This window comes from Dasypus novemcinctus, chromosome 3 (genome assembly GCF_030445035.2).
Source record: "Dasypus novemcinctus isolate mDasNov1 chromosome 3, mDasNov1.1.hap2, whole genome shotgun sequence".
Lineage (NCBI taxonomy): Eukaryota > Metazoa > Chordata > Mammalia > Cingulata > Dasypodidae > Dasypus > Dasypus novemcinctus.
Window position 1 is genome coordinate 32,853,343 of NC_080675.1, and position 21,676 is coordinate 32,875,018.

The following is a 21,676-nucleotide window of genomic DNA, read 5'->3' on the forward strand; positions in this document are numbered from 1 at the left end:
GCCCACATGACTGTGCAATGAATGTGGCTCCAGATCAAAGATCTGCTTGACATTAAAGAGAAACCTATAAACTATACTATACAGTAATTCTTTTGCCATAATATATTGCTCTTTAACCTAAGGGGGAAAAGGGAAGGGGTCAGGGCGAAGGGGGAAGAGAAAGGGAAAGGGAAAGGAAAAGGAAAAAGGTTGCAGCGTGAAGAGCCTCACCATCTGTTCATCCTCTTTGGCAGCCCAACTGGCACTGAACGTTTGACCTCCACTGTCTTTCATCAGGCGAATTTGAACATGCTGGAGATAGGCAGAGAATGCTATTCGGGCCTGCACTTTGCTATAGAAATCCAAAACAACATACCGTTACGAGACAGAATGGTAAGCATACCAAATGTGTCTTGCCTCTCTCCAACTGACCTCAGAGGATTCCTTCTATTGGAAGGGCTTAGAAATCTGAAGCCCATCACATAGTCAATGAATAAACAGTACATGAAATTTTTTTCTATATAAAGAATCAGAGCTGGAGACTCCTATTTATTTTCTCATTATTACCATAGGGAAAACAAAACAAAACAAAACAAACCCAAGAATAGAAAATTAGGTTTTCTACTCTTATACCTTATCCCTTTGAACTCTTTAACAATTTTATAGGGGCATTGACAGGAGAAGTATTAAATCTTCATAAAAACCTCTGTAATCATGTGGAAAGGTTTTTTGCCTTGGAGGCAGTTAAGAACATACTTATCACTTAGTGCAAGAGTTCGGATTTTGCTATGACAACTAATATTTCTGGTGTGCAAAAGCCTCCAAGGCAGGAAATAGATAAATCCAACAAAGGAACTTTTGAGACCAAATTTTAAGGTCATGCTTTTCTCAACTAAAAGACGGGAATGGCTGGAACCCAGAAAAAATGAGTGAGGTCCAACAGAGTTTGGCATAGATGAACTGCTGGGCCAGGACGAGCCCAGATGTTTAGTGGGAGAAAGACAACCTTAAATAGAGAGGAAAGCACCTTAGTGACATCACTGAAGAGCCTAGCTGTTTTTTGCTTGGTGGTCTAGATTAGAAATGAAGAAACTTGAACAAGCTATAGTTTGGAGGACAAAAGTACCGGAGAGACATTGATGATTTTCATGTCAGTTGCTAATTGTAGCAAGTCTGTTTTCTTTCAGGCTAGATTTTGGTTACTTCAGCTGATCGGCCTTCTGACACTGTAGCCAAAATTACATCAGCAAAGATTAGGGCCCAACACAAACTTTGTTTACAATCCTCACACATGCAGTCACTGAATGCTTTCTACTCACTGTTTCCCCAAGGTTAGGATAAAGGATTTGTCCAGAGCAAACTGGAAATCCTAAATTGGTCCAGCTTCTCACTGTGTGTTAGAGGGCCTGGAGGGGAGGTGTACCAGGTTGGGGCATAGATTTGCTTTTGAGAGTTTAATACATAAAATCTTCAGAACATAAAATGTAAATAAGATAAGGATGGATCTTAGTTACTAAGAGGGATAGTTTGTGGGAGCATAATATGACTTTATGTTTTTAATATTTCTCAACATTCATTCTTGTTCACTGAGAAACCATATCCCAAACACTTTCCCCTCAACCATCTACAACAAAATATTTTCAAGTAAAAATAAATGAAAAAAATCCTCAATTTTAATGAGTAAATTCACTTTCAAAACAATGATCTAGCAATGGCATATTTTGGATCCCTCCAAATATGGTAGGATACCTAATTTCATGGTTAGTCCCTTACCACTAAAACATGAAGGTCTTTTGAATAAGGGAATTGTTGCACCTAAATTGAGATTTCAATCATTTTGTTGTGAAATCGTTTTTGCAAATCAAATGACCAAGTGCTGAGTTTTCCATTTCTATAAACCTTACTAGGGAGATCCCTGGAAAGTTAATTCTGAGATTCTCCCTAAGATACTGGGCACGTTGGTCAGCTAAGCGTTTGCAACAAAGACACAAACAAAGATGGAAAAATGAAAACCAGAATGATTTAAACTGAAAGAAGCTATATATATATATATTTTGATTAAAGCTTATGTGGATCCTCTGTATATAAAAGATTCAACTAGACGGTGGGCACCTGGAGTCTAAAGCCCTTGCCAAGGACTTTCCCAGGACCCTCAATAGCTTCTGAGAAGCCTCACAGAACCATAGGCAACTCCAGGGGACACAGTCTGAAAACCACTGATTTACACTAACACACACAGCAATCATAAGTTTACTCATTGAAAGTGAGAGTATAAGATTATGAAGAAATAATTTATTTCTACAATAACTAAGTAGACTGTTACTGCTTGAAAGGACCTTAGAATATAGCCCAGTGCTTTTCAAGCATTTTATTTTCCATTCAGTGGAAACTTTCTTTCCCTCAGGAAAGCACAATTTGAAAAATACTTGAACACCTGTCTAACCCCCTACTGCGGCTTGAATGGAAAAGAAACTGAGGCCTAAAGAGCTCTTTGACTTGCTCGTGATCACACAGCCAGTTGGTAGCACTAAAAAGGCTGAGGTCTTCTGACCGAATTCAGTGTGTTCTCCACTACCAGAACTCTTTCCCTTCTCCACGACAGTGTTCCAAACTTTAAATCTACCCCCTCCCCCATTATCCCAACCCCCAATGTCAGCCTCCACCTTTCAGTATAAGAACTGGCCTCTATCTTACCTGAGAAAATAAAGGCCATCATGCAGAAATCCCCAAACGTCCTTCCTCTTTAACTTCTAACTACTTCATTCATCCCCAAATCCAACCTTTCTGACTCATAGGAGAAGATAGTCCTCCACTGGCCTCTTTCCACCTTCTTTAAGGACACTTCTCCATTAACGTATCCATTTCTGTGTCTCTAATCCTTCTGCCATCAAATCCTTTCCCTTAGTCTAAAAACAAACTGAAGAACCCCTATCTTTAAAAGAAAAAACATCCCCTTCTCTTAGTTTACTTTCTCCCTGATACGCTTTCACCTTCCCTTTCACCACCAAACCCTCTGAAAAAATTGTTCACACTTGCTTTCTTATTTCCTCAGCTGACAAATGTTCTTCTACCCACTCAGTCCACCCTAAGTCACACAACCAGGGGTTCCCTTGCACCTACCAGCCTAACTTGGGTTATCTGAGGCACTCTAGATTTGAGACTCTTATCGCGAGCTTCTACCACATTCCTCCTCCCAATTTTATGCCTACCTCTCTAAATGCCATTTCTTATTTTTTTGTGTTTTTTTTGCTGAGTCACCCATTAAATACTGATACTCCCCAGGACTCAATTATTCTCTTCTTTTTCTCCTTGTCTATACTTGCTGAACTAAACTGAATTGAACAATCTCATCCACTCTGAAGGCTTTAACTATTAACTGTACAATCCTGTTTAACCCTAATCTACAAAGCTGTATTTCCCCCTGTCCCCTGGACATCTTCATCACAAAGCACATCTACCTCACTATGTCCCCATGAAACACCTTATTTCTATTACAAAACCAACACCTATGTTTTTTACATTGACTAATGCCAAATTTAGAACACTCAGTTTTCTGATTATAGCTAATCAGAGACTAAGCTCTGTCAATTTTACCTTGCAAATGTCGCTAAGTGGATCCCATTCTCTCCGTTCCATAATCACTGCTGGAGTCAAGGCCTTTCTCTTCCTGGCTCTGGACTACTGTATCAGACTTTTAACTCACCTCCCTGTCTTCAATTACTCCTTTCATCAAGGGCCATTCCACACTGCAACCAGAATTCACTTTCTAAAACAAGATCTGACTGTATTGCTCATTTGCTTAAAAATTATCCTATCTAAAAAAATAAAGCACTATGATTCTCTTAAGGCCCTTTACAACCTAAGGACATCCTTTTTTTTTAAGCCTCCTTTCTAACCACACTCTTCTCTCTATGTAACAACACTACTCTAATCTGCATTTCACAAACATGCCAAGCACATCCCAATTCTAGGGCCTTAGTACCTGCTATTCTGCCTAGAACATTCTTCCCCCATTGTTCACATGACTGACTCCATCTCCTCATTCAGGACTCATCCTAAAGGTTATGTCTTCATAATCCCTGTCACCACAATCTAAAGTAACTCTCTGCCCAATTACTCTCAAACACTAAACCTGTTTTATTGTGTTCATAGCACTTCTTAATGCCTAAAATCACCTTCTTTGTTTACTGTCCATCTTTCAATCATACTAGAAGGTCTATGAGCCTGTCTTGTTCTCTTCTATAAACACTTAGAGCCTAGCTAATTCCTGGCACATAGCAGGTACTCAATAAGTATTTCTTGAGGGACTGAATGACTGTCCTCTCATACCACTGTGCCTTTTTATCAACCTAGCACTCCCATACCTAAACAGTCACTTCCCAAACCTTCTGAAATCTTGCTCATCAGGTCAAGATATGGTTCAAATTCTGATTCCTCCATAATGCTTTTCTAGCCCTCCCAAGTAATACTGGAAACTCCTTTTTCTGTGTCCCATAAGCACTTTGTTCATACTAGGGTCATAGTCCTAGCTCTGTTGAGCATCTCCCACACTAAATGACGAGCTGAGCTCTATCTTAGTCACTTTGTGCTCTTAGTGACTGATGCTAATACCCAACAAATACTTATTGAGCCAATGAGACCTGGGTATGTATTATAACTCTACAGGTTAAATAGTAACAAGTTAATTAGCATCTCTAATGCTCAGTTTCCTTAATAAGAGTAATTGTTAATCACAGTCATTATTGGATTAATTGAAAAAACTGCTATAAAGCCATTAGCACAGTATCTGGCATATAACACAAGTCAGCTATTATCGGTATTACTATTATAATTATAAAAGGTACATACCTAAGATTTCCATTATCTTGCAGAATCTGCATCAGGTTAAATTTAGGCTCTGGTTCCTGAGTCTCAGTTTTACAGCACTGTTCACCTTTATTATTCCATTCAGGAACTTTCATGGAATTTTCTTTGGGTGAATTTTCTACCAAAACGGTCAATGAGGGTGTATATTTGGCTTGATTTTCTCCAAGGGACCCTGCAGACTCCTCCTGAGAAGCTTCCTGCTCTTCGTCTTCATTGTCTAGTGCAACTTCTTCCTCCTCTTCACTCTCTGTCTCAGTTTTAACATTCATTTCAGCTGGTTGGGTAATAACTAAATGCGAAGAATCACTAAAGTTGCTGAAAAAAGGATTAAATTTTCCTCTCTCCCAATACCTTCCTTTTATCTTTTTTGTAAAAACCCATTTCTAAGCCAGACCAGAAACAAGCACAAATTTTTTGCAAAAACATGTCACTATCCAAACTTACATATTCTAAAAATCTATTAATGACCTTCATTACAGTTGAGGATTCTCATCAGAATACCAACTTAAAAGGAAAAAAAAACCTGTTTTGAGTTATCTTTATAGAGGGCTAAGGTTTCAGAAGGGCACCTTACATGGAGGTACAAAGAACAGGAGAGTATCTTTCTATCCTATGTTTATTCATTATTCTTCTATCCCAATGAATTCTAAGTTCTACAAGGATGGAGGCCATAACTTTTTTATTCACCATGTAAACCCAGACTAACATGAATCCTGATAAAGGTGGCTCAACAAAGGATGGAAGGAGGAAAAAAGGAAGTCAGTCAGTTGGTGACAGAGACCTGCAGTAACATGGAAGAATTTAAGACAGAAAAATTCAGCTATGCCTGTTCATGTTTGAAATGTTTACGCCATTCAGCAATGTCAGAGGATGAACTGAGCTTAATACCTAATCAGAAAACCCTGACTAATGAAGCGCAGGATTCCATTAAAGTTAAGCTAATATTATTTCTAAAACATCAGGTATTTATATATGGTGGGATAAGAAGAAAAGCCAAAATGGGTATGCTTCAGATTACTTCAGTACAAATATTATAGGATGCAAGGTTTAAAAACTTATCATCCTTTTGAAATTAAGTTTCAGAGAAAAGACTACACACACAAAATTAAATACATGTGATCAGGAAGGTTTTGACTCATTAAGTATTGATTAAGAAGCTGGCTAATTACATCTGGCAGGACCTGGATATTAGAGTTGGGTGAAAGCTCACCAGCAAGTACCTGGGTATTTTGGCCTCATCGCCCTCAGTCTGCCACTCCGTCGTCTACGTTTTCGCACCTCAAGAGACAGGAGCTTCCTCTCATAAAGAGCAGCATGCAGCTTGGCCTTTGAATTCAAACTCTCTACCTTCAATTCCGGTCCTCCATCAGCAGTCATTCTAAGGGAAAAACAAGATAGTAGCTACAGCCTTCAGAAAATTCTCTCCTTTATTCCAAGGCAAGTGTCGCCAAATTCTTTAATCATGATAGACTAGGTAATTCTTGTGAATTCTAAAATGTTCAACAGGCAAACATTGCAACCTACATTAAAACCTCACTAATGTAAAATGTTCTCAACAAAAACATATTCAAAGACAAATGCTTAAGTAATTTTTAAAGTATTCAGTAATGTTGGTTGACTATTTATTGCAGGGATTATAAAATTTTATCTCATACCTTAAGAATAGCCAGAAGATACTACTAACATTTTGTTAAGATTAGGTGATGGCAAGAGGTGTTTTTTCACTGCTATGCATTTTAACTTACATACATTATAAATATTCTTTTGAATGTACACAATGCTTAATAAATACTGAGCAGAGGTGAGATGAGGGAAGGAATGGATGATGATCTGTGATTACGGTAGTATAGTGCTGACTGAGAATCACAGGGAAGAGTCTTAGTGAAAAGTTACCAAGATTTAGGGACTCAACAAGCCACAAGCATTCCAACATGGGGAACTGCCAAGGCTCCTGGCTGCCTTCTTACATATTAACTAACTACAAGAGGGTGCAAGAACAGATGGCAGAGACTCTCCTGGTGTGGAGTACAGGCCAAGATTTGGAGTCAGGCATAGACAGGGCAGGCAGCAGATGTAAGACAAGACCAAATTCAATCAGGTCATGAATGGGAAATAGGGTGGGGAGAATGGGAGGGCAACAATTACATTAGACAAAGCACAAATTAGGAAAGTGACTGACATAAGGGCCAAGTACAGGGCCGGTAGAGATAATAGCGGACTCTGGAAGGGTCAGAAAAGAAGTATTCCTGTTGGTGTCTGAAAGCAGGTGGCCAACTCTGAATACTCAGAACTCAAGGTCTAAGAGGTTGGCTCTGAACTCTCTCTCAAACTCTACTTGTTAAAGGGTCACGTACCTGAGCATCTTCCCTCTGAGGTCAAGGAATGATTCTAATTTCCTCCAGGATATTTCAGTCTGAGTCTAATGGAAAGGTTGTGTCTTTTGGTCTATTTAGGACTTTTGTGTGTGTGTGAGGGTGTGAGGTACTGGGATGGGGGATTGAACCCTGGACCTTGTATGTGGGAAGCCAGTGCTCAACCACTGAACCACATCAGCTCCCCTATTTAAGACTTTTTGATGGGGATTGGATGGATGGACAAGATCATAAATCTAATGAAGGTCTTCTCCCCAGAGCAGGAAATTGAGCCAAGAATGGTAGGGCTCTGAGAGTGTGGACAAATATGGGAAGCAAATTAATAAAAAATAATTCAAACCCAGCTTTTCACAGTCCTAAAGACTGAACCTCATACATACCCACACAAAATGCTATGAAAAACAGATTTTTAGCTAATTAAATCGAGAAAATAAAAACAAATCTAATAGAAAAATAAAATCATCCAAGTCATTTATTTCAGTGAGTGTCTGATCAACTAAGTCAACCTGCTAATTCTATAAGCAAACACGGGGCATGGGGCTTAACACTGACATTTCCTTTCCATAAGCACACAGTGCTTTCCTCCCCCCAAAGATGTCTTTTAATAACAATGTGATATGATAGAGTATAATATTTTGGCTCATCCCAATTGAATGGGTAGGAATTAATTTGACACCTTAATAAATCAAAGCCCAGTGTCTGCACTCATGAACCAACATCCATTATATAAACAAAAATGTTTACAGTTCTTTCTGTATGTATTGCCCCAAAACTCTATGCTTTAGGGATAAAGAGATTTCTTTTTCCAGCAAAGTGTTCAGTGTCATTCCACAATAAAAAACTTCTGTGAACATGAATCCTAAAAGATCATAGATAAGAAGAAGCTACTAAGAATTTCCTTCTCTGGAGATTTTTTCAAATAACAACAATGAGCAAAGATATCCTGGGTAGACAGATAAGTTCTAATTTGTACAAGGGATGAAGAATAGGGGATGCCAGTATGAATCTGATAAATAAGGAATTACAGCTCTATGGGGGCAAGAATGATGCTTTCTTGTTCATCACTATACTGGTCATGCTTGAGACTGCCCAGCACACAGCCAACATGCCATAACATTTGATAATTAATAAACAACTGAATTCCCTATAAATAAGTTTAGTATCTTTTAACTACATCTATTTTTTTTAAAAGATTTATTTATTTTTATTTAATTCAACCCCCCCCCCCCGGTTGTCTGTTCTCTGTGTCTATTTGCTGCGTCTTGTTTCTTTGTCCGCCATTCCAGGGCAGGCTACACTTTCTTTCGCGCTGGGCTGCTCTCCTTACGGGGTGCACTCCTTGCGCGTGGGGCTCCCCTACATGGGGGACGCCCTTGTGTGGCACGGCACTCCTTGCGCGCATCAGCGCTGTGCATGGGCCAGCTCCACACAGGTCAAGAAGGCCCGGGGTTTGAACCGCGGACCTCCCATGCGGTAGACAGATGCCCTAACCACTGGGCCAAGTCCGTTTCCCTTAACTACATCTATTTCATTTACTTTTTTCCACTTTACTATAGACATTTAAACAGAATTTTTAAGAATGGTACAATGAGCATCCGTATACACACCACCTATTTTCTATAATCAATTTTACTATATTTTATCACATACATATCCAGCCATCAATTCTTCTGCCCATCAATCCATTTAATTTTTAAACATTTCAAATTAAGTTGCAGATCGAATCAGTGCACTTCACTCCTAATCACTTCGGCATGCTTCTCATTAACAGCTATATTAATATATTTTAGTTTTTTTTCTTGTGAGGTAAAATTTATAATACGGTGAAATACCCAAACATTCAATGTCCATTTTTTGAATTTTGACAAATGCATAGAGCTATGCAATCCAAACTATCAAGATATAAAACCTTGCCATCACCTTAGAAAGTTCTCGCTCCTTACCCAATAACTTAGTCCCCCATACCTCTAAAGTAGGGCACCATGTATTAGTTTGACTTGTTTTATTTATTTTTTTAAAGATTTATTTATTTCTCTCCCCTCCCACCCCCCACCCCAGTTGTTTGTTCTCTGTGTCTATTGGCTGCATGTTCTTCTTTGTCCACTTCTGTTGTTGTCAGTGGCCCGGGAATCGGTGTTTCTTTTTGTTGCATCATCTTGTGTCAGCTCTCTGTGTGTGCGGCACCATTCCTGGGCAGGCTGCACTTTCTTTCATGCTGGGTGGCTCTCCTTACGGGGCGCACTCCTTGCATGTGGAGCTCCCCTATGCAGGGATACCCGTGTGGCACGGCACTCCTTGCGCGCCATCAGCACTGTGCGTGGGCCAGCTCCACACGGGTCAAGGAGGCCCTGGGTTTGAACTACAGACCTCCCATGTCGTAGATGGATGCCCTCACCACTGGACCAAGTCCACTTCCCTGACTTGTTTTAGAATGTCATAAAAATAGAACAATATAGTATGAACTCTTTTGTATAAGGCTTCTTCCAGCACGTTTGTGAGACTCATTCATGTTGTGTGTGTTTAAGTATTCATTCCTGTGCACTGATTAGGAGTAGTCCATTGTTTGAACAGTTCACAGTTTATGAACTCTCTTATTGTTGGACACCTAGGCTATTTTCAGTTTGGGAGTATTAATAATAAAGCTGCTATAAGTATTTTTACACAAGTCATTTTATTTTTTTCATCTCTCCTGGGTAAAGATCTCAGAGCGGAATTGCTGAGTTTTCTAGCATACTGCCAGGCTCATTTTCTGAAGTGTTGGTACCAGTGTATGCTGCCAAGGAGAACCTATCAGGTTTTAGATTTACATTCTTGCCAACATTTGGTGTTGTCAGTTTTTTAAATTGTACCCATTCTGTTGGGTGTTTAGTGGCATCTCATGGTTTCAATTTACAATTCCCTGATAACTAATGTTAAGCACATTTTCATACATCTTTCTTCTAAAGTGTTTGTTCAAATAGTATACCCATATATACCTGGAATGATTGTCTTGCTACTAATGAGTTATAAGAGTTCTTTATATTTTCCAAATATCAGACCTTTTACAAATACACGTTTAATAAATATCTTCACTCAGTCTGTGGTTTGACTAGTAATTATCATAAGTATCTTTTGAGAAACAGAAGTTTTAATTTTCTGAAAATCTAACTTTTTTTCTTTATGTTTAGTACTTTCTAGGTCATGTCTAAAAACCATTGCCAATCCCAAAGTCACAAAGACATTCTATGTTTTCCTCAAAAGGTTTTGTATTAATAGCTTTGATGCTTATAAATCATCTCTAATTTTTATGCAAAGTAGGGGGTTACGGTTATTTTCTTTTTTTAAATATTATATCCAGGGAAGTGGATTTGGCCTAGCAGTTAGGGCGTCCATCTACCACAAAGGAGGTCCGCGGTTGAAACCCTGGGCCTCCTTGACCCATGTAGAGCTGGCCCATGCGCAGTGCTGATGCGCACAAGGAGTGCCATGCCACGCAGGGGTGTCCCCCGCGTAGGGGAGCCCCACACACAAGGAGTGCTCCTTGTAAGAAGAGCCACCCAGCGCGAAAGAAAGTGCAGCCTGCCTAAAAATGGCACCACCCACACAGAGAAATGACACAAGATGACGCAGCAAAAAGAAACACAGATTCCTGTGCCGCTGACAACAAAAGAAGCAGACAAAGAAGACGCAGCAAATAGACACAGAGAATAGACAACCAGGGTGGGGGGGAAGGGGAGGGAAATAAATAAACAAATCTTTTTAAAAAATATATTATATCTAGTTGTTCCATCTCCATTTGTTAAAAAAAAAATTTCTTTTCCCCATCAGATGATTTGGGCCTTTTGTTGAAAGTCTAATGACTGTATAACTGTGGATCTATTTCTGGACTCTCTATTCTGTCCCATTGATCAATTTGTCACAGTCTTGACTGCTATAGCTTTATAGTAATTCCACTGTTGTTATTTGTTTTTTAAATTTCTCTCCCCTCCCCCTCCACCCCGGTTGTCTGTTCTCTGTGTCTTTTTGCCGCATCTTCTTTGCCGCTTCTGTTGTTGTCAGTGGCACATGAATCTGTGTTTATTTTTGTTGCGTCATCATGTTGTGTCAGCTCTCTGTGTATGCGGTGCCATTCCTGGGCAGGCTGCACTTTCTTTCGCCCTGGGCAGCTATCCTTACAGGGTGCACTCCTTGTGTGTGGGGCTCCCCTACGCGGGGACACCCCTGCGTGGCAGGGCACTCCTTGCGCACATCAGCACTGCGCATGGGCCAGCTGCACCCAGGTCAAGGAGGCCCGGGGTTTGAACCGCGGACCTCCCATGTGGTAGACAGACGCCCTAACCGCTGGGCCAAGTCTGCTTCCCTCTACTGTTGTTATTGTATGCTCTTTTTTTCCCCCCAAAATGTACAATCAGTAGCTTTTAGTATAATCACAATGTTGTGCATTCATCACCACAAAAAATTTTAGAACAATTTCATTACTCCAAAAGAGCACAAAAACTCCACACCCCTTAGTAGTCACCTCACAATCCCTCTATCCTTCTTCAACCCTACATAACACCAGTCTAATTTTATTGCTATAAATTGATTAATATTTACATTTTATATAAAAGGAATCATACAACATGTAATACTTTGTGTCTGGTTTCTTTCACCTAGCACAATGTTTTTATTTTTTCATCTGATATTAATATCTTGTAACATTAAAGTACATTTGTTCAGTTTCAAAGAAAAACAGTCCCATATATGCAATATTACCCATATTCATATTTCACATGAGGTTCTACTATGTTATACATTCCCATGTTACATTTTTAGCTTTCCTTTTAGTAATATACATGACCTTAGAGTTTCCCTTTCAACCACTGTTACACCCATATAATAGCACACTAGTTACAAACATTATGTTGTGCTTTCACCTTTTTCCTATTAATTTCCAAAGATTAACGCACATTCTTTTCATGGTAATTCTTTAAATCAGATAGTTTAAGTCTTTTTCAAGATTACTTAAACTATTCTAAGTCCTTTGTATTTCTATATAAATTTTTTAAAAGGTGTTCAATTTCTACAAAAAAAAAAATCTATTAGAATAATGATTGGGACTGTACTGGATTCTTAAATTAATTTGGATATGTAATAAAATAATGTCTTCCCATTCATGAATATGGCATGTCTCTCCATTTATTTAGATATTCTTTCATTTCCTTCATTAATACTTAGCTTTCAGTGTACAGGTAGTGAATAAGTCTTGTTTAAGTTGTCTGTATTTTATGTTTTCAAATGCTATTTTAAGTGGAATTTTTATTTCATTTACTAATTTACTATTACCACATGAAAATACAGATTTTAACACATTAACCTTGCATCTTAAGACCTTGTTTGTGTTCTAGAAATTATTTTGCAGATGTCTTAGGACTTTCCACTTATCTGATCATGTCATCCAAGAATAAAGACATTTTGCTTCTTTCTTTCCAACCAGTATGCCCTTTTTGCCCTCCCTCCCTCCCTTTGTTCTTTTCTTTTTGTTTTCCTTTATTGCATTGTGTAGGATCTCCAGGACAATGTGAATATAAGTGGAAACAAAGGGCATCTTGTAATTAGTGTTCTCTCTTTTTTTTTTTAAGATCAGACTACCTAAGCATTTATCAATTTTATCTTTCCAATGAACAAATTGGGGGGTTGTTCATTTTCTTTATTGTTACTCTTTATTCTGCTCTTATCTTTACTATTTCCTTTCTTCTACCTGCTTCCGGCTACTCTTCTTTTTCTAGCTTCTTTAAATGGAACATCAGATCAGTGCTTTTAGTCCTTTCTTTCCTAATAAAAGCTTTTAAGCACTACTTTGGCTGAAACCCACACAGGGCCAGGGATTGACCCTGGAACCTCATAAGTGGGAAGCCAAATCTTAGCCACTGGGCTACATCAGCTCCCCTGAGCTGTTTTTTTCCACTTGTTTTGCTTATTGTTTTTGTTTTTTCAATAGGCACCAGGAACTGAACCTGGGACCTCTCACATGGGAAGCAGCCACTCAACTGCTTGAACCACATTGGCTATCCCTGCTCATGTTTTAATATGTTGCATTTTTACTGTCATTCAATTAAAAATATATTCTAATATCCCTTGTGATTGCTTCTTTGATTAATGGATTATTTAGAAATGTGTGGTTTCATTTCCACATATTTGGGGGTTTTCTATTGTTACTGATTTCTAATTTCATTGTGGTCAAGGAACATATTTTGTGTGATTTTTTTTTTACATTCCACCCCGAGCCCTGCTGTTTGGGTCCATTTGCTGTGTCACCTTCTGTGTCAATTTCTTTTTGGCTTCTCATTTTTTTCTCCTCTAGGATTCACCAGGATTCGATTCTGGGGACCTCTGATGTGGAGAGAGGTTCCCTCTACTTGTGCCACTTCAGTTCCTGGTCTCTGCTGCACTTCACCTTGACTCTCCCCTTCGTCTCTCTTCTGTTGCATCATCATCTTGCCGTGTGACTCACTTGCATGGGCACTGGCTCACCCTTTACCAGGAGGCCCCAGAGATCAAACCCGGGTCCTCCCATATGGTAGGCGGAAGCCCAATCACTTGAGCCACACCTGCTTTCCCTTTGTGTGATTTTGATCCTTTTAAATTCAATACTTGCATCATGCTCCAGGACATGGTCCCCCTATGTATACAGAATCATATTCATGACTGTTAAGACTTCCTGATAAATTGAGCATTATATAAAACTGAAATGCCCCCTTCATTTTTGCTAATGCCTCTGATCTTAAAGATTACTTTGTCTTTTATTCCCCTTTTCTAGAATTTATTGAAGTATATCATTCCTACATGAACATACATAAATAATAAGTATATAGTAATAGTTGTGAACTTAAAAAACAAACATATATAACATCATACAGGACTCTCATGACTTACCCTACCACCAATACCTTCCATTGTTGTTAAACCTTTTTAACTAATGATTAAAGAGCATTGTCAAAATATTATTACTAACCAAAGTATTTTTCCCCCAACCCACCCTATTATTACCTTTATAGCATTTATATATGAACATACATAAACAATAAGTATATAGTAAAGTTGTGAACTTACAAAGCAAACATGCGTAACAGCAAACAGGGGTCCCAAACATCAACCCTCCACCAACACCCTGCATTGTTGTGGGATGTTACAAATGATGAAAGAATATTGTCAAAATCTTACTAGTAATCATAGTCCTTATCTTACATTTGTGTATTTTTCCCCAACCCACCCTATTACTATTTTTTAAATATATTTTTATGACAGAAGTTGTAAACTTATAAAATAATCACGCACATACATGTGTAGAATTCCCAGACAACACCCCTCTATCAACACACCACACTGTGGTGGAACATTTGTTACAGATAAGATAATATTATCTAATTGTTACCATATCCATAGTGTATATTTGGCACACATTTTCCATACTGCCCCATTATCAACACAGTAAGTCTTTGGCATAGATGCAAGAATTTTACATTATTACTGCTAACCACAGTCCACAGGTCACTCCACTTGTATTTTTCCCATGCTTCTCCATATTCCCAAAACCTTGCAATAGGGATACACATTTGCTCTAGCTAACAAAGGACACTCTTGCATCTCTACCATCAACCACAATTCTCATCCACCTCTTGGTTCCTAGATTATTCTCTAGCATTCTGTCAATTGGTATTTACATACTTAGGTACCAAGATACCATTTTCAGCCACATACCAATTTATACACTAGCTGTTACTCACTATGTGTTACCATACACTCTGTGTATTTCCACACTTTTAAAGTAAACCTAATTAAAACTTCTACATACATTAAACAACAGTAATCTATCTCAGTCCACCTCTTATTTCCTTTAAGAAGCCACCACCCATCACCAGATCTTGAAGATATTTTCCTGCAAATTCTTCTAGAAGCTTTATGGTTCTTCTTTTATTTTTAGGGTTTTGATCCATTTTGAGTTGATTTTTGGATAAGGTGTGAGGTAGGGATCCTCTTTCCTTTTCTGGCTATGGATACCCAGTTTTTTCAGCACCATTTGTTGAATGGACTGTTCTGCCCAAGCTGTGTGGGTTTGACAGGCTAGTCAAAATCACTCTACCATACATGTGAGGGTTCATTTCTGAACCACCAATTTGGTTCCATTGGTCTATGTGTCTGTCTTTATGACAGTACCATGTGGGTTTCACCACTATACCTAGGTAATATGATTTAAAGTCTAGAGATGAGGATTCATCTTTCCTTTTTAACTATTTCTGGCTATTCAGGATCCCTTACCCTTCCAAATAAATTTTATAATTGTGCTTTCAATTTTAAAAATATGCTGGTGGAATTTTTATCAGGATTGCATTAAATCTGTAGATCAATTTGAGTAGAATTGACATATTATTATTATTTTGTAAAGATTTATTTTATTTATTTCTCTCTCCTTTCCCCACGCCCCAGTTGTCTGTTCTCTGTGTCTATTTGCTGTGTATTCTTCTTTGTCCGCTTCTGTTGTTCTCAGTGGCATGGGAATCTGTGTTTCTTTTTGTTGCATCATCTTGCTGTGTCAGCTCTCCGTGTGGGCTGCGCCATTCCTGGGCAGGCTGCACTTTCTGTTGCGCTGGGTGGCTCTTCTTACGGGGCACACTCCTTGCACGTGGGGCTTCCCTACGCGGCGGACACCCCTGCATGGCACGGCACCCCTTGTGCGCGTCAGCACTGCGCATGGGCCAGCTCCACACGGGTCAAGGAGGCCCGGAGTTTGAACCGCAGACCTCCCATGTGGTAGACAGACGCCCTAACCACTGGGCCAAGTCCACTTCCCGAATTGACATATTATTGATATTTAGTCTTCCAATCCTTGAGCTTGGAATGTTCTTCCAGTTATTTAGGCCTTTTTTTATTTCTTTTACCACTGAATTGCAGTTTTCTGAATACAAGTACTATTCTTGACTAAGTTTATTCTTGACTATTTGAGTTTTATCTGTCATATTTTATTTTCATCACTCTTTTGGCACTTTGTTACTTTTATTGATATAATCTTTATTTCTAGACTCTCTTCCAGGCCTCTCTCTCCTGTCTTTTCTTTTCAGGCTCTAGCACACCCATTAGGATTTCCTGAAAATCTGGTCTCTTGGTTAGAAATTCTCTCAGTTTCTGTTTATCTGTGACTATTCTAAACTCACCCTCATTTTTGAAAGATAATCTTGCCTGATATAAGATTGTTGGCTGGAAGTTTTTCTCTTGTAGTATCTTAAATATATCATATCATTTTCTTCTTGCCTTCTTGACTTCTGGTGAGAAATCAGAACTTAATCTTACTGAGTATCCCTTATATGTTATGCACTGCTTCCCTCTTGCTGCTCCCAGAATTCTCTTTGTCTTTCCATTTGACATTCTAATTAGTATGTGTCTTGGAGTTGGTCTATTTGGATTTTTGGGGTGGGAGTACATTGTGTTTCTTGGACATGGTTATTTATGTACTTCAATAGGGTTGGGAAATTTTCTACCATTATTTCTTCAAATACTCCTTCTGTCCCTTTTCCCTTCTCTTCTTCTGGGACATCCATGACATGTATATTTGCACATCTTTTGCTGTCATTTAGTTCCCTGAGAACTTGTTCTGTTTTTTCCACTCTTTTCTTCATCTGTTCTTTTGTATGTTCACTTTCAGAGGCCATTTCTTCAAGTTCTCCAATACTTTCTTCTGCCTCAAATCTACTATTATATGATTCCAATGTTTTTAAAATTTCATTTACTGTGACTTTCATTCCCATAAGATCTGCTGTTTTTCTATGTATGCTTTCAAATTCTCCTTTTCTCATCCAATATCTTCTTAATATCCTTAATCTTGGGAAGCGGACTTGGCCCAACGGATAGGGCATCCGCCTACTGCATGGGAGGTCTGCAGTTCAAACCCTGGGCCTCCTTGACCCATGTGCAGCTGGCCCATGAGCAGTGCTGATGCGCACAAGGAGTGCCGTACCATGCAGGGGTGTCCCCGTGTAGGGGAGCCCCACGCACGAGGAGTGCACTCCTTAAGGAGAGCTGCCCAACGCAAAAGAAAAGTGCAGCCTGCCCAAGAATGGTGCCGCACACACAGAGAGCTGACACCAGATGACACAACAAAAAGAAACACAGATTCCCGGTGCTGCTGATAAGGATAGAAGCGGTCACAGAAGAACACACAGTGAATGGACACAGACAGCAGACAACTGGGGGCAGGGGGAAAGGGGAGAGAAAAAAAATCCTTAATCTTTTTAGCCATCTCACTGAATTTATTAAGATTTTTTTGAATATCTATGATTAGTTGTCTCAACTCCTTTATGTCATCTGCAGGCTTATCTTCTTCCTTTAACTGGGCCATAGCTTCCTGTTTCTTGATGTGGATTGTAATTTTTTGTTGGTGTCTTGGAATCTGGCTTACTAGAGTATTTATTCTGGGTGCAGTTTTCCTCTTTAGTTTAGGACTTCCTGCCCTTTCCCCCTTGCCTGTTGTACAGTAGGAGCCAAGGACGTCATTGGTGCTATAAGCTGTGGAGACTCAAGTTGCCTTCATTGCCCCAACTTTCTCCTTTGCCAGGGATAGGGACAGCGCCACAGCTGTGTGGAATAATCCAAGTCATGCAGGCCTAGATTGTAGTTGCCCAGAGAGACTAATGAAGCTTCACACCCCTTTCTCCCCTGCCTGGGGCAGGGATGGAGCTGCAGGTATGGGCAGCAATCTATGTAGTGTGGGTTCAAGATGACTATAGTTGCCCTGGCAGACTTCCAATTATTCAGTCTGTGCAGCCAAATGTACCTGCAGTTACCTGGATAGGCTGATGCAGGGCCCGCCAGCCCCCTCCCTGCCAAAGGTGGGGCTGAACCCCAGGCTAGGGCTGCAGGCCGATCTGGGTGAAAGAAACCGGTTCCTATCATCACTGTGATTTCCAGCCAGCCCAGCTTCCCCTCATCCTGGGGGCAGAGACAAAATGGTGGTCACCAGCCTCTTTCCAAGCTGGACAGGTTCAAACTTTAGCTGTTCTTAGGGTTATACTTTAGCCAGTCGAATTAACTCATTAGTAGCTGAAATCGGCAGCCAACCGTCTCCTCCTTCCCTGTTTTAGGGAAATGGAGATTCCAATTCTAGCCACTGAAGAGCTCCTGGGGTGGCTCATGCCGCCAGAGTAGGATGATCACCGGCCTCCAAGACTTGGCCTATATCTTCACAGAGAAGCTGGTGCAGGATCTCGCAGCTTCCTCCCTGCCAGAGGTGGGGCTAGGGCCTAGGCTAGAGCTGTAATCTGATCTGGATGGAAAGAAGCCTATCCCTACCAGGTCTGTGATTTTCAGTCCACCCAGCTTCCCCTTGTGCCAGGTGTGGAATTAAGACGGTGGCTCCCAGCTCCTTTCTGACTTGGACAGGCTCAAACTTTCGCTGTTCCCAAGATTATACTTTAGCCCACTGAATTTACTCCTTAGTAGCTGAAGTTGGTGTCCAACTGTCTCTTCCTCCCCCATATTTGGGAAGTGGAGCTTTCAATTCCAGCCAGGGAACAGCTGCCGAGGCAGCTTATGCCCCCAGTGGAGGATGGGCACCAGTCTGTGGGGCATGGAGTGCTCTACTCATGAGTCTTCTTGCAGATGGATAGTCTCCTCCTTCCTTTCCTTCAAGGATATTGCAGGATGCTCTCCTGTCCTCCTGTCACCCGCAAACAGGTGCTTCAGCTAGCTCCAGATAGCTCTGGGTATTTACTAACCGCCCTGTGGCAGGAGCTGACTCTAAGAGCTCCTTACTCCATGACCATCTTGCTGGTTGTCTTTTTTATTAATATAGCCACTCCAGCCTTCTTGTGATTAATATTTGCATGATAGATCTTTTACAATCCTTTTACTTTCAATCTATCTGTCTTTATATTTAAAGTGCACCTCTTGTAGACAGCATATAGCTGGGTCTTGCACTATACAGAATGATAATCTCTGGTTTTTAACTGGAGTATTTTTTCATTTACTTTGAAAGTAATTGTTGATATGCTTGGATTTATCATTTTAAATTGTTTTTCTGTTTTCTCCTCTGATTTTATTTCTCTTCTTTTCCTGCCTTCTTTTTTGATTAAGTATTTTTTAGAATTCCATTTTATTTATTGACTTTGCATATACATCTTTGCATTTTTAAGTGGTTGTTCAAAGAAATGCAACATACATCCTTAAATTTTCAAATTGTAGTTAAAGTTAATATTACACTATTTCACCTAAAATGTAAGACCCTTGCATCCATATAGGTTAATACATCAATTACCAATGCTATAGCTGTCACGTGTAGTACATATACATACCTTATGAACTCCATAATACAATGTGATTACTTTTGCTATAAACACCTCTATACATAAGAAATTAAGAGGGAAAAGTGTCTTTATATTTATTCACATATTTACTATTTCTGGTGCCCTTCAACCCCTCCTGAAGCCCATCTGGTAGCATTTTGTTTTAACCTGAAAAACTTCTCGTAGCATTGCTTATAGTGCGAGGGTCTTCTGGTGAATTTTCTTTAAAGTTTTCTTTTATCTAAAAAATTCTTTATTTTGCCTTTATCAATGAAAGATATTTTCACTGGATATACAATTCTGGGGTGGCTTTTTTCTTAGGCACTTTAAAGTTACCATTCTAATGTCTTCTGGCCTGAAAGTTAGGGTCATCTGAATTATTGTCCTGCTGTATGTAATGTTTTGTTTTTCTGTGGCTGATTTCAAGATTTTCTTTTTACCTTTGGTTTTCAGCAGTTTGATTGTCATACGTATAGGTATACTTTTCTTCGTATTCATCTGACTGTAGATTTGCTGCTTTTAATGAATATGAAAATGTATCTCTTTCTCACAATTTTGGAAAATTTCAGGCAATTATTTAAATATCATTTTATCTCTCTCCTCTACTTCCAGACTCCAATTATACCTATGTTAACAGTTTTGATACTTTGTACAAATTACCAAACTTTGATAAGTTATTGTGTTCTTTTCACCCTCTATATTTCAGATGTGATAGTTTCTATTAACTGATGCTCAAGTTCACTAACATTTTCTTCTCCTATCTCCTTGCTCCACTTTGCTGCATTTCTTAGCCTATAATTCCCACTGGGTTCCCTTGTATAGTTTAGGTTTTACTACCAAGATTTCCTATTTGTTCATTCATTATGAACATGTTTTTCTTTATATCCTTGATCATTAAAATCCTTGTCTGGTAAACCTAACATCCAGGTCATCTCAGGTTTGGTTTCCAGTTATTGCCTTTTCTCCTGAATATGGATCCTGTTTTCCTATTACTTCAAGTGTCTGGCAATTTTGGATTGTATTCAGGACACTGTGGATGATTCGCTTGTCTATTAACTTTCTTGGAAGGATGTTCATTTTGTTTGTTTGTTTATTTGTTTGTTGTAGCAAGCAATTAACCTGGCTAGACTCAAACACCAAATTCTGTCTCCTCTGTAGTGGGTAGCAACTAGAATCTCTTTTCAGCTCTTTTATCCTTAACTGTGTTGTTTGGAGTCTGTCCCACACATGCATAGTTAAGGAATCATTCAGAGATGTGGGTGGAGTTTATACACATACTTAGGGGGTCCTACTTTCTATTTCTTTCCTTTCCTACATCTCACACTATTCCCTTTCCTGCTGCTGTGGTCACCCTGCGCCTATTCATTTTTCAAACCAGTAAGACTACAGGTTTCTATCCAAGTTTTATCTGCCCCTCATGGCAATGAATGGGGTCTATTCAAGGGCTAAAAGCTATAAAAAATGGAAAGAAACTCATCCAGTGCCATCTCTATTTCACAAGTATAGACTCCCAGTTTCTGCTTGGTCAATTCTCCAGTGCCTTCGGGTAGTGGTTATTTGTGTTTACTTCAGAATTTATGGTTGTTTACTGCTGGCAGGTTGGTATGGTTGGAACTAATTTGCCATTCAGTTATCAGTATTCATTTACTCAGTTTTTGGGGTTTTTTTTAAGATTTTATTTATTTACTCCTCTCCCCACCCCCACCCCCGCATTGTCTGCTCTGTGTCCATTTGCTGTGTTCTTCTGGGTCCACTTGTATTCTCATCAGGCAGTACTGGGGATCTGTGTCTCTTTCTGTTGCATCAGCTCTCCGTGTGTGCGGTGCCTGGGCAGGCTGCAGTTTTGCATGGGGTGGCTCTCCTTGCGTGGAGGGGCACCCTTACGCGGGGGCATCCCTGCATGGGCCAGCACTCCTTGCTTGCAGCAGCACTGCATGTGGGTCAGCTCACCACATAAGCTAGGAGGCCCTGGGTATCCAACCCTTGGACCTTCTATATGGTAGGCAGATGCTCAATCTGTTGAGCCACATCTGCTTCCCTACTCAGTTATTTATTTATTTATTTATTTTTGCTATTTTTTTTCTCTTTATTTTTAATATTATATTAAAAAAATATGAGGTCCCCATATACCTCCCACCCCCCTCACCTCACTCCTCCGCCCATAAC

At 39.6% G+C, this 21,676-nt stretch overlaps 1 protein-coding gene across 50 annotated transcripts in view; it reads right to left on the reverse strand.

Moving 5' to 3' along the window:
• The window catches only part of TTLL5 (tubulin tyrosine ligase like 5), a 349,192-nt gene that overhangs the window by 206,536 nt on the left and 120,980 nt on the right, over nucleotides 1–21,676 (reverse strand). For all 50 annotated transcript variants that reach the window (XR_011648300.1, XM_058293031.2, XM_071213776.1 and 47 more), the window contains 3 exons: nucleotides 6,066–6,223; nucleotides 4,828–5,134; nucleotides 211–331 (listed from right to left, as the gene is read on the reverse strand). Coding sequence is in view for 49 of the 50 variants with exons in the window: in XM_058293031.2 (XP_058149014.1) it covers nucleotides 211–331; nucleotides 4,828–5,134; nucleotides 6,066–6,223 (586 nt within the window). In the remaining variant the exon portion in view is untranslated. The remainder of the gene's footprint in view (nucleotides 1–210; nucleotides 332–4,827; nucleotides 5,135–6,065; nucleotides 6,224–21,676) is intronic.